The 12,673-nt window shown below is 51.2% G+C and overlaps 1 protein-coding gene across 1 annotated transcript in view; it reads left to right on the top strand.

The window, feature by feature from the left end:
- Nos1 (nitric oxide synthase 1) overlaps positions 1-12,413 on the top strand; it is a 110,191-nt gene extending 97,778 nt beyond the window's left edge. Inside the window, 7 exon segments of the mRNA XM_036172049.1 lie at positions 440-650; positions 1,492-1,579; positions 3,440-3,561; positions 4,954-5,102; positions 7,310-7,504; positions 9,738-9,856; positions 10,942-12,413. Of these exon segments, the coding sequence (XP_036027942.1) occupies positions 440-650; positions 1,492-1,579; positions 3,440-3,561; positions 4,954-5,102; positions 7,310-7,504; positions 9,738-9,856; positions 10,942-10,957 (900 nt within the window). The 3' untranslated portion in view covers positions 10,958-12,413.
- Positions 12,414-12,673: the final 260 nt, after the last annotated feature.

The raw sequence follows: 12,673 nt of genomic DNA, 5'->3' as shown, positions 1-12,673 counted from the left end.
AGCAGCTTAAGGCAAGAGAGGTCACAGGGTGCAGCCATCAGGACAGGGAAGGTATAGAAGCAGTCACATGAGGTAGCTGGTCCGATTGCATCTGCAGTTAAGGAAGCAGAGCGTCAACAGGAAGTGGGCTGGTCTATAAAACCCGAAGACCCGCCCCCAAGGACTCACTTCCTCCAGCTAGGCTCCACCTCCTAAAGATTGGACAACCTCCCAAAACGGCACTACCAAGAACCAAGTGTCCAAACACGTTAGCCTATGGGGCACAGTTCACAATCAAACCACAACCCCAAGAGCCGATCCATTTCAAAGCCAGACCTGCATAGCCCCACTGTAGGTAGTGAATATCGTCAGGTCCGTTCACCCCTGCCCTGGCCTTCCTCCAGGCCCCACCAGAAACCTGGGACCTGGACTCAAGCTCCTCTCTGTCCTCTTGCCACAGGGGCTGCAGGAATACGAGGAGTGGAAATGGGGCAAGAACCCCACTATGGTGGAGGTGCTGGAGGAGTTCCCGTCCATCCAGATGCCGGCCACACTTCTCCTCACCCAGCTCTCGCTGCTGCAGCCTCGTTACTATTCCATCAGCTCCTCTCCAGACATGTACCCCGACGAGGTGCACCTCACCGTGGCCATTGTCTCCTACCACACCCGAGGTGCGCATGCACCAAAGTGCCAGCTGGGAGACCCTTGCGTCTGCGTTTCCCCTCAAGGTGTCTGGAGGTCTCTCCCTGAACTGCCTGTGGAGCAGATCCCAAATTCTTTTTTTTTTTTTTTTTTTTTTAATGGTTTTCCGAGACAGAGTTTCTCTGTGTAGCTTTGCGCCTTTCCTAGACCTCGCTCTGTAGACCAGGCTGGCCTCGAACTCACAGAGCTCCACCTGCCTCTGCCTCCCCAGTGCTGGGATTAAAGGCGTGCGCCACCACCGCCCGGCAGATCCCAGATTCTTACAGGACACTGCCAGCCCAAGTCCGGGGAATAGAGTGTGTCCCCATAGCTGAGCTAACCCCGAGTATGGTTAGAAGTAGGGAAGGGGTGTGTTTGGGAGCAGCACCTAAGACTGGCTTCCCCCCACCCTGTCCACCCTGCCAGACAGCACTCCCGGGGGCATCACAAAAGCCTGGCTGGAGCTAAAGAACACAAGCGCCACTGTGATGTTTTCCCCTTGTGATCAAGCCATTGAAATGCTCAGTGCCTGGAGGCTCTGAGACTGGGATGAACAAGCCATTCAGAGCACCTAACCCAGGTCAAGTGGGCAGGGTCTGAATATTCCCATCCAGACCAATCCAAACCCGGTGCCCATGCACAAGGAGCTCACTCTGAGGGTGCTAGCGCCTCCTCCGTTTCAGAGGCAGGGATCCAGATCTGGAACTCAGAGGCATGACACTTGGCATTGAGCTGGGAGATACTTCCCTGGGGGTGAGGGGTGGGGCTGGGACTGGAAAAGTGAGACAGTGCGTGACATGGTGACATGGACCACCTGCTCCGTTCTGTTAGATGGGGAAGGACCAATTCACCACGGTGTGTGCTCCTCCTGGCTCAACCGGATACAGGCTGATGATGTAGTCCCCTGCTTCGTGAGAGGGTGAGTGACAGATATGGAGAGATGCATGCCATCTCCTGTCAGCATGATGATGCTGTGCATTGGCGTACATGAAGGACCAGCCTGAAGGGCTCTAGATAGATAGAGGCAGGGGTAACACCAATATCCTGCATCATTTTGAGTTGTTAGGGAGACAGGATCAATGGACACACAGCCAGCTGGTTATCCAGTTAATAAATACTTTACACAAAACCATGAAAAGATGGCCTCAACCTTCATGAGCTTTACAGACTAGTGGGCATTCTATCCTTGAAGATGGAACAACCCAGAATGTCTTCAGACATCATCAGATATCCCTGAGGTGGTAGGCAGAGGGTGAAAGACACACCAGGTTGATTTTTTTTTTTTTTTTTTTTTTTACTTTTACCAGTGTGTGTGTGACGTGTGAGTGCAGACATACACATGGAAGTCACAGCACAACCTCATAGTGAGTCCGTTCTCCCCTTCCACTGTTACATAGGATCCGGGGATCGAACTCAGATCAGCAGGCTTGCACAGCAAGTGTTCTATCTGTTGAGCCATCTCAATGGCTCCTCGTTTATGTTTTTCTTTCTGGTTTTCACTCCAGTTTCTCAGAGATGGGGGTGTACTAAACACCACCCCCATCGATAGAAGACTAAACTTCCCCATTTCAAGGATGGTCCTGAGCTGGGACCCTCACCTCACAAACAGCTGCTTCCTCAATGGAAACTCTGCTCCAACACTGGCTCCGCCCACCACGCTTTTCTCCTGTGGAGGATAGAATGTTGGTGTCGGGACTACCTACTGTCCTCATCAGAGTCTCATAGAGTTGCCCTTAAAACCAGAGTCCTAAGCCCAGCTTAACCACATAGCCTGAGAACATACATATTAACATCCCCAGGTAGCTCATTTAGGCACCGATGTCTGTGACCCCCTGATTAAATATCTCATGGGTGACTAAAGACTGGTTCTCAAGAAATCAGGACATGGGGCAATGGCTCAGTGGGCAATGTGCCTATTTTACAGTTGTACGGATCTGAACTCAAATCCTCAGCACCCACTTAAAAGCAAGGCAGGGTACTCATGTCTGTAAGCCCAGCTCTAGCATTGGGAAGCAGATAGGTGGGTTAATGGAGCTTAGAGGCAGCTAGCCACTGAATCAGGGAGCTCCAGGATCTGTGGGAAAACCTGGCTCAAAAAATAAAGTGGAAAATGATAGAAAGACATCCAGTGTTGACTTCTGACCTCCACATGAACATACATGTACAGACAAACATACACACATGCATGTGCATGCATACACACATAGATAGACAGATAGATGATAGATAGATGGATGGATGGATAGATAGATAGATAGATAGATAGATAGATATCCTCACACACACAATTGAAATTTTTTAACTTAAAATTCAACCCAGGGTGATCGTCTCCCTCTGTTTCCCACCCTGGGGACATTTGATGATGTCCAAAGACATTTTTGATTGTCATGACTCTGGAGTTAGTTACTCCTGTTATCAAGTTGGTAGGAGCCCAGGGTGGCATTTGAACTCCCACAATGTATACAATAGTTCCCCCAACAAAGGGGTCCCCATTCCCAAAGTCAGAACAAAGAGTAAGCCTAGGTTAGCTCAGGTTTATTGTCCATGGGACTTAGCCTGATGACAGGTGATGAGGAATGGAAAAAGAGCCAAACTCCAGCAAACTGACTTTTAAATTCCTGTAATCTATGGATTCTCAGTCTAAAAAGGGAGCCCATGGTCCCACTAAAGGACAATACATCTCTCTAAGATGGCTGCCTGGGCTACCCTGGGCTACCCTGGGCTACCCTGGGCTCCAACATGGAGCAGCGCACAGTGATGCTTCTCTCTCTCTGTCCAGTGCCCCGAGCTTCCACCTGCCTCGAAACCCCCAGGTCCCTTGCATCCTGGTTGGCCCAGGCACTGGCATCGCGCCCTTCCGAAGCTTCTGGCAACAGCGACAATTTGACATCCAACACAAAGGTACATAAAGTCCAGGGGCCACTGAGCTCTGACCCAGAGAAAGATGGAGGGCCCCTGCTTCAGAACCTCACTGCCTGGGGAGGGGAGAGGAGGGATTGCCATACCGATGTAGCCACAGGGTGCAGTTTAAGCAGCCCACCCAAACAGACCTGCTACACAGCCTGTCCCAGGGGCCTGGAATCTCATCCTCAGAGAGCATCTCCTTGATTTAAGAGTTGATCCTAAAAGTCCAGTATGCCACCAAGGATAGGCACGCATCCTTATCGAATGGATTTGTGCATGTGGCTGCCCCGTGAACCATCACAAGGACAGGCCTTGCTGTGTGAGATAAAGTTCAGGTTTGGAAAAGGGAGAGAAAAGGTCCCCAGTTGCAGACTCGTCAAATAAGGAGTCCAATACTATCAGACAGAAGGACAGTGCAGATTCAGATTTAAAACCTAGACAGGCTGTGTTAGCACTGCCTTTAGACCAGGACTCAGAGGCAGATGGATCTCTGTGAGTTCCAGGCCAGTCTGGTCTACATAGTTCTGGGCCAGGATTAATAGAAAGAAGGAAGAGAGGGAAGAAGGGAAGGAGGAAGAGGGAGGGAAGGAAGAAGGGAGGGAGGGAGGGAGAGAGAGAGAGAGAGAGAGAGACAGACAGACAGACAGACAGACAGACAGACAGACACACGGACCCCCATACAGCTGTGTGCCCAACAGAACAGTGACCCCAAGAGGTGGTTGGTAGTATTACCATCATCCCACACACAGGGTTCTGAATCTGATTCCCCAACTGCCCATCAAACAATTGAAGAAAAATATGTAGTCTGGAGTGAACATCTACAGACTTTTCCCCTTAAACAGTGCAGTATAACAATTATTTTAGAAAGTCTACATTGTACCCACTATTTATAAGTTGAGAGGTAACCGAAGGTGCAAAGGTTGATGTGTAGAAGTTCTAGAAAATGCTGTGCTATTTTACATGAACTGGGGCGGCTGCAGATTTTCACACCGGGGGCACCCTAGAATCACCCTTTCCCTTGCATCATGGGAGACAGTTTGTGCTTCCATTTTCACATGGGGAAACTGAGGCTGTGAGAGAGAAGATACTTGCTCAAGGTCATACAGAACTGGGACTCGGGTCCGGGCCGTCAGGCTCCAGTCTGGACTCAGCCTTTTCTAATGGCGGGCAAGTAAGAAGTCAGGGCTGGGCATCTGGAAGGAATGCCCCTGTTCCCCACAGGCTGTACTCATCTGTGTGCATGCATGAACATGTGTGGGTACCCCCATGTATGTGAGCTCTCCTCTGCATGTCACACCCTGAGGTCCTGGCACCCCAGTTCCTGAAGTTCAACCACTGCCTACCTAGGCATCAGAGCCATCTGTGATATGAGGTCTTCCTGCTCCCCAGGAATGAATCCCTGCCCCATGGTCCTGGTCTTCGGGTGCCGACAATCCAAGATAGATCATATCTACAGAGAGGAGACCCTACAGGCCAAGAACAAGGGTGTCTTCAGAGAGCTGTATACCGCCTATTCCCGGGAACCTGACAGGCCAAAGGTAAACCAGCCCACACGCATGTCAACACACACACACACACACACACACACACACACACACACACACACACACACACACACACACCATCCCATGCTGGCCACTTTTTATTGCCCATTTGAAACATAGAGCCACGCAGGAAGAGAGGCTCCTGGAGGATTGTCTGGGTTAGGTTGGCTCATGGACATGCCGGAGAGAGATTTTCCTAATTGGGTTAATCAAGGTGGGGAGAGCCACCCTGAATTATGCACAGCATCATTTCAAGGACGGGACCTTTGGAGAGAATGAAAAGGCGGGAGCAGGCTCAGCACTGAGCGCCATGCATCCATTCCTCTCTGCTCCTGACTCTGGATGTGACTGGCTGTTTTGTGTTCCTGAGACTGGGATGTCCCCATAATGATGGACCTGAGCCAAAAATCAATCCTCTCTCCCTGAGTTGCTTTCATGAGAGTGTTTTATCACAACAGAAAGGAAACTAAGACACCCCACTTCCAAGTGCCCCTCACCCAAATCTGCTTTGTATTCAGAAGGCCTGGATAGGGCTGAAACCTTTGAAAATATTAAATAGCTGCATTATATGATCTCAATATATAGCTCAGGCTGACCTAGTGTTCACACTTTAGCCCAACCCAGCCTAGAATTTGTAACCATCCTGCCTCTACCTCCCAAATGATGGGATTATAGGCGGGTCGTATACTTTAACTTGGTACATTCTATGTTGCATATATTTTTTAACAATTAAAAAAAAAAAAAAACGTTTTAAATAGAGCCTAACAGGGCATGCGAGGCCATACCTATAAATACAAGCACTTGCGAGGTGGAGGCAGGAAAAGTATGAGTTCAAGGCCAACCTGAGCTACACAATAAGACTGGTTTCCAAAAATTAATAAGTTAAAATTAACAGAGAAGCTCAAAATATATTTATTTACTGCCCACAAGAGACAGCACCGATTAGAATACACATGGGCCACAGGGCTGGAGCTCTGACCGCTGGATGAGGAGGTGGTTTGGAGATCCCAGGGACCAGGCTAGGACTAGGCATAGGGAGAAGAACAGTCAGAGGATGTGGAAAGTGGCAGTTTGGTGACTGGGGTGGGAGGTGCCCATCAACAGAATTTACTGGCTGAATGTCCAGCCTCACATAGGAGGAGTTTCCAGACCATTAAACAAACTCTGCAGTGGAGTACCTCTGTGCCCAGCTTGCAAGCTCCTAGCCTGCCCTTATGCCCACCATTGTGGGGCATTTACCTCCATGCCCACCAACCCCACAGTTCCCCAGAGTTTTCTTGAGCAGCAGGAAATATTAGGTAGAAGGATTTAGATTGTAGAGATAAACAGAAAATGAAGGATAGCCTGAAGAGGGCCTGGAACCTTTTCCAACAGGCCCTGACTGTCTCTGCCCCAGGGTATTTATAGACACGCCAAGGGGGTGGAGCCAAAGACCTCTTCCCCCCCCACCACCAAGCACAGCCAAGTGCAGACCATCTCAGACACCTGCACTCAGGTCCATGGTCCTAATCATCCTCTCTATGCGGATCTGCTGGGTAAAGCCACAAGGAACCTAAAAAACGGGCTCCCACACACCATTGCTGACAAAATGTTTGAGAGAAGCACCTTAAATAAGGGGGTTTCATTTGGGCTCAGTATTAGGAAGTACAGTCTCTAGTCCATCGTGGCGAAGAGGGCATTGTGGCAGGAGCCTGAGCCACGTGCTCACATTTACAACTGCGGTCTGAGAGCAGAGAGAGGTAACCGCTGGTGCTCGGCTTGCCTTCTCTTCTTATTCAGTCCAGAACCCAGCCTATGGAAGAGTGCCGTCCATACTCAGGGTGGGCATGCCCACCCTCATTAACCCAGTCTAGAGACTCCCTCACAGACACACGCAAAGGCTTGTCCCCTAGGAGAGTCCAGGTTTTATCAAGTTGACAGTTAAGATGAACATACATGCTGGGGTGGTCCCCCTGGAGGTGACCTGGGCAGCACTTCCCCAGCTCCCCAGAGGGTCCAGCAGACAAGCTTGAGCTTGGAATCAGCTCACTCACACACCATGATCAGGTCCCCTGTTGCACTTTCTGGTCCCTTGTCCCATTTCCCTGAGGTTACCTCACAAGATATCTCCCTACCCACAAGCCCCCGCATGACACTGCTTCCTCTGAGATTGGGGCATGGAAGCCTCTCATAGCGATCCCTTTCATCATCCTCTTCTGTAGAAATATGTCCAGGACGTGCTGCAGGAGCAGCTAGCTGAGCCCGTATACCGTGCCCTGAAGGAGCAAGGAGGCCATATTTACGTCTGTGGGGATGTCACCATGGCTGCGGATGTCCTCAAAGCCATCCAGCGCATCATGACCCAGCAGGGGAAGCTGTCGGAGGAGGACGCTGGTGTGTTCCTCAGCAGACTGAGGGTGAGTGCGGGCAGGCAACCAGGGTCCAGGAGTTTCCCCTGTCGTGCAATTGGTACCCATAATTCAGGGAGCTCTTTCTGCCCTTTACAACTGGGGTTGTACCTAGCCTCAGCTGATAGGAGATGAAGAGCCAGGTGTGCAGGCATACACGCACACAGTCAGTGTGGTCTGAGGCTCTAGCATACAAAAACAACAAGTGTGTGAGCCTGTGGGGGGTTAAACAGATGTCCTCCTGACTCAACACTTCCTGACCCCCAAGCCAAGCTGCCCCTCAGCCCCATGCTTATTGCTTGCACTGCACAAAAAGGCTCATCGAAGGGGGTGGGTGGACTGGAGGCCCAGATGCTCGATCTCTAAACCACTCACCTGGCATGGAGTATGACAGCCCTAAAGGAAGGGCCTTACTTGACGCCTTCAAAGGCTAGGTTTCAGGCTATGACAGTTTCCCCAGCCGAGTGAGCACCACCCCACAAAGGGAAATTGAATCCCAGAGGCGTCCCCCCCCACCACTGCTTTCTTAAATGAGAAACAAGTTTTTTAGTGTGTGTGGTGGGGGTGGCGGGGGTAGTGGTGGGTAGAGGTGGGGGGTGGGGGGTGGGGGGGAGAGCATGTTGTGGTACACAGGTGAAAGTCAGAGGATGCCATGCAGAGTGATCTTTCCTTCTATCATGTGGGTCCTAGGGATTCAACTCACATCATCAGGCTTGGTGACAAGAGCCTTTACCTGCCGAGCCATCTCACCAGCCCCAAGCAGTAACCAAAGGTTGTTTTTTAGAAGCTCTTCTCCAAACTCCATTCTAAATCCCAGTGAGGGGAAAGAGATTTTGGCTAGAAATGGGCCAGGATCTGTGGACATGGTTCTGCAGGTAAAGTGCTCACTATACAAACATGAAGGCCTGGGTTTGAATCCCTGGCACTTACCTAACTGCCAGATGGGCATGAAGCCTTCCTGTGGTCCCAGCACACACAGAAGGCAGATCCAAAGGGACTTCCAAAGCAAGCTGGCTGTGGGACTAGCTGTATCAGTGAGCTCTAGGTTCAGGTGAGAGACCCAGTGGAGAGTGATCCAGAAAGACATCCAACATCATCCTCTGGCCTTCATATGTGTGCACGCACACATGTACCCACATGGATAAACATACACAGGCGGTGGGGGGGGGACATGCCAGGTAGGGAGGGGTGCTGTGGAGCCCGCTACTCCCTTGGTGTCTTTGACACAGTCCCCTGGAAACACTTGCATAGCTTCCCAGGAACTTTGCAGACTAGGACAGAGAAATCATCCACGCTGGAAATGAACCACTCTCTCCAGCTCTGGGCCCTGCTGCAGAAGCAGGGTGCTCGAGCTGAGTACATCATGGACTCTGCTAGCCAAGCCAAGCTCCTGATCACTGCCCTCATCGGCACTGAGATCAATCTCTCCTCCCAACCACAAAGATGTCACTCTTAAAGAATCTTCTTGGGGTTGGAGAGATGGCTCGGTGGTTAAGAGCACTGGCTGCTCTTCCAGAGGACCTGGGTTCAATTCCCAGCACCCACATGGTGGCTCACAACTGTAACTCCAATCCCAGGGGATCTGACACCTTCACTCCAATGCACATAAAATAAAATTAAATTTAAAAAAAAAAAGAATATTCTTCTTAACTCTCCAGCCCACCCTTCACTTCTGCCAAGGGAGCTTCCATTACTTCTGAATACACACACACACACACACACACACACACACACACACACACACACATGCTTTCTTCCTCCTGTGCTGGAGATGAAACCCAGGGTTGTGTGCATGCTGGGGAAGCTCTTAGCCATATCCTCACCACCACCACAGCTACTTTCTTTTTCCTCTCCCATCTTCTGGTACCAATAACCTGGGGGCATTTCACACTTAATTCAGCCTTGCTGGGATCTGAACCTTCAGGGGTAAATTGGAAGGAGGAGAGAGAGAATTCGAGACTTCCTTCAGGCTTTGTTGCTTCTTCTATGCCCAGAATCCTCAGGGCAGCCACCCTTCCTTTATTTAAATGCTCACCCCTGTAGATTCTTTACCACCCAGCCTGGAGAGGCACAAAAAGACAAAGTAACTGCTAACACACAGCCTCAGAGACCCAAAGATACCCCAGGACCTACGGCTCAGCCTTTGTCTTGTCTGCATATGCTAATCCATGTATCGCTCTGGCTGGGTCTCTCCAACCCTTTACCTGCTGTATGCTCCATCCCCTGGCTGTTTCTGTCCTAGGATGACAACCGATACCATGAGGACATCTTTGGAGTCACCCTGCGGACATATGAAGTGACCAACCGCCTTAGATCCGAGTCTATCGCCTTCATCGAAGAGAGCAAAAAAGATACAGATGAGTAAGTTCTCTCCAGCCCTGGGCAGAGGGGCTGCAGCTGGGGGTTGCCTGGTTTTCCCGTGGGGTGGGGTTGGGGCAGACCAAAATGCGTGGCTGTGATCCTGCTGCTACCTGGGCCAACGGTTGCCCATTTGAGGCCAGTTTGAGCTACACATGAAGACCTCGTCTCAATAAAACAAAAGAGTGCACATTCCCGGATGACCCCAGTCCTGCTGAGTCTGGCATTCAAAAGTTAGGTCACAGCGGTGAGCAAGCAAGCCCTCTGGGGATGCTCTGGATGCTGACACCTGTCTAGGGTGCCCCCTAGTGGAACGATGACCTCCCTACCAACTACAGTAGCTCTTGAAGCTCCCCATCCCTATCCCAGAAGTCACTGGGAACATTCTCATTGGTGCAGATGAAAACAGAGTATCTTGATGATTTCACTCAGCCTCTAGAAGTTGCTGGAAACAGTCTGAAATGTCATGAGAGCGGGATGGAGTCTCACCATGTAAACCTTACCTCCCAGGGTACAGCAAGAGGACTAGTGTGCTGATGCCCATCCCCATCCCCTCCCCCTAGCCCTTCCCTTTGAAGCAGATAGGATGCCTTCCTAGTCAGAATGGCTGTTTCCTGAACCTTCTCACTGTTTCTCCTTCACACAGCTCGGCTGGCTCCAAACACTCTCTGTCCACTCAGCTTACAATACCGTTGCATGTGCATATACATTCACACCCATGTGTCAGGTGCCCGCTGAGGCCAGAAGGTAGTGTTGGTTGGACCTAGAGTTAGAGGCAATTACTTGCAAACTGCCACACGTAGGTGCTGGGAACCGAACTCTGGTTCTCTGGAAGAGCCGCGAGTACTTTTTAACTGCTAGGACATCTCTCCCCCCTTTTCTGGTCTGTTCATTGTTTGTTTGGGGTTCGCCTTTTTGAGACAGAGTCTGTGTATAGCCCTGGCTAGCCTGAGCTTGCTCTCCTCCTGCCTCTGTCTCTCAAATGTTAGGATGACAGGTACACCCATGTCACGCCCAGGTCACCTTAAGGAAGAAGCTAAGGAGCCTGGCTTCCTTGCCGCTAATATCCTCCCTCTCTTATCCAACAGGGTTTTCAGCTCCTAACTGGATCCTCCTGCCCCATGGGATGGTGGGATGGCCGCCCCAAGTGCCCAAGCTAGGGCGGCCGCAGGTTGACTAAACGCGGACACACATGGCTGAACCTTCCCCCCCTAGGACCCCATGTGGCCCCCTCCTTGCCTTTTGTCCTGTTGCTATGTCCTGGTCCTTTCTCCCGCTCCGGGCTGTCTTGCCAACCCCCCAACCCTGGGTTTTCTCCTTGACTCTTGAGCTGCGATGCATCGCCCTCGTACCCTGCCGTGGCTCTTACAAAACTGCATCCTCCCCACCTGCTTGCTGCCAAGGGCAGGTTGCGGCGCATGAAACCACCGGGCCATGGCTGTCATGTCACTTCTGTTGGGGTCTGGAGGCAACTGGCACTGGGCTTCAGAGTCCCCCTAAGCCAGTCCCTTGACCACTTCAGGCCCCCCCCCCCGTCCTTTTTTATGGTGTGTGTGTGTGTGTGTGTGTGTGTGTGTGTGTGTGTGTGTGTGTGGCCTAAGTCACCCTCTGTCCTCATGCCTGAGTCCACTGCCTTCGTGAAAGATGTTCAGTGCCATGAACCGTGTTCCTAGCTATTGTTAATCCCTCCCACGTCCGTCGCGACAGATCTGTGCCAGCCTCTCTGAAACGCATCAAGCCCCCTTACTAATCTGGGTGAACCAATCACAGAAGGAGATAGGAGAGTGGTGAAGAGGAAGGCGTCCCTGCGAAGGAGCCAATCACAGAGTCCGAGGTGTTCGGAGTCTGACCCCATCAGCAGAGGTCTGTCTGGGAAATTTACCCAGACAGTGGATTGTGCAAGCACCTCCCCATTCCCACGAACCCCAGCTGGGGCCACCAGATGTTGAGCTTCCCCCCACCCCACCCCCAGGCAACGGCAGCCATGGGCCAAGGAATGGTGTTTGCCCTTGTTAAATGAATGGGCCTCCTTTAGTGCTTTGGCACCTGGAGGCCAGTGCCAAGGAAGAAGGAGATAGCTGCCCGTCATTCTTTCAAATGAGCTTGCCTCCAGCTTGAGAAGAATCCCCTCCCCTCCCACCACCACCAAAGCCAGCAGCATAGGCAACAGTGGGAAGTTTAGCCAGGGCAAGTCGGCCCTCAGCGGCAACTATCTTCGGATAGTCAGCAGAGTGGTCCCTTAGCTGAATAAATAAAGAAAGAAAAGCTACATCAGGCAGTATGGACAGTCAAGAACCTACACCCCCTCCCTGGCCCCCAGGCTCAAGAGATCAGCTCTGGGTCCCAGGTTCTGTGCTCCTGTTTGGTTTTATGAGTCAGAAAAGCAAAAACAAAAAAATTCCTCTGTGTCCTGAGCTGGGGCCTGGTTCTCCTGATGGATGCTGAGTATGGGGGCCTGTCAAGTAGAAAGTACTAAGGACTTTACAGTTGTGGGGCCCAAACCCAAGGCCTTCGATCCTGCCTTCCTTTCTCTTCCTTCTTCCTTCCTTCCTTCCTGCCTTCCTTCCTTCCTTCTTTCCTTCCTTTCTCTTCCTTCTTCCTTCCTTCCTTTCTCTTCCTTCTCCCTTCCTTCCTTCCTTCTTTCCTTCCTTTCTCTTCCTTCTTCCTTCCTTCTTTCCTTCCTTTCTCTTCCTTCTTCCTTCCTTTCTCTTCCTTCTTCCTTCCTTCCTTCCTGCCTTCCTTCCTTCCTTCTTTCCTTCCTTTTTCTTCCTTCTTCCTTCCTTCCTTCCTTTCTCTTCCTTCTCCCTTCCTTCCTTCCTT

This window comes from Onychomys torridus, chromosome 22, assembly GCF_903995425.1.
Source record: "Onychomys torridus chromosome 22, mOncTor1.1, whole genome shotgun sequence".
NCBI lineage: Eukaryota > Metazoa > Chordata > Mammalia > Rodentia > Cricetidae > Onychomys > Onychomys torridus.
The sequence above is the reverse complement of the archived record's forward strand: the minus strand, read 5'-3'. Positions and strand labels throughout refer to the sequence as shown.